Source organism: Nestor notabilis, unplaced genomic scaffold, assembly GCF_000696875.1.
Source record: "Nestor notabilis isolate BGI_N333 unplaced genomic scaffold, ASM69687v1 scaffold16832, whole genome shotgun sequence".
Lineage (NCBI taxonomy): Eukaryota > Metazoa > Chordata > Aves > Psittaciformes > Psittacidae > Nestor > Nestor notabilis.
In genome coordinates this window covers 8,073-8,328 of record NW_009918875.1, presented here as the reverse complement: position 1 = coordinate 8,328, position 256 = coordinate 8,073, and the positions used below count along the sequence as shown (strand labels likewise).

Sequence of the window (256 nt, the reverse complement as noted above, 5' to 3'; positions counted from 1 at the left end):
GAGCTGTGCATGAGGCCTGGCCACTACTCCGGGGACCCCTGTGCCATGGGGGTGATGGGGAAGCACGGTGGTGTGGGGATGCTCAGCAGTTCTGCAGGATGGGGGGTCCCTGTTGCTGTGCCCCAGTGCCCCGGCTGTAGTCCCCAGGGTGGTGGAGATAATCACAGAGCTGCAGAGCCTGATGGTGCTGGAAGGAGAGGACGCCACCTTCAAGTGCCTGGTGTCCCCCGAGGATGTGGCTGGGGCCTTGGAGCGG

General features: G+C 64.8%; 1 protein-coding gene across 1 annotated transcript in view; it reads left to right on the top strand.

Moving 5' to 3' along the window:
* OBSL1 (obscurin-like 1) overlaps positions 1-256 on the top strand; it is a 15,038-nt gene that overhangs the window by 11,912 nt on the left and 2,870 nt on the right. Inside the window, 1 exon segment of the mRNA XM_010009961.1 lies at positions 141-235. Coding sequence (XP_010008263.1) covers positions 141-235 — 95 coding nt within the window.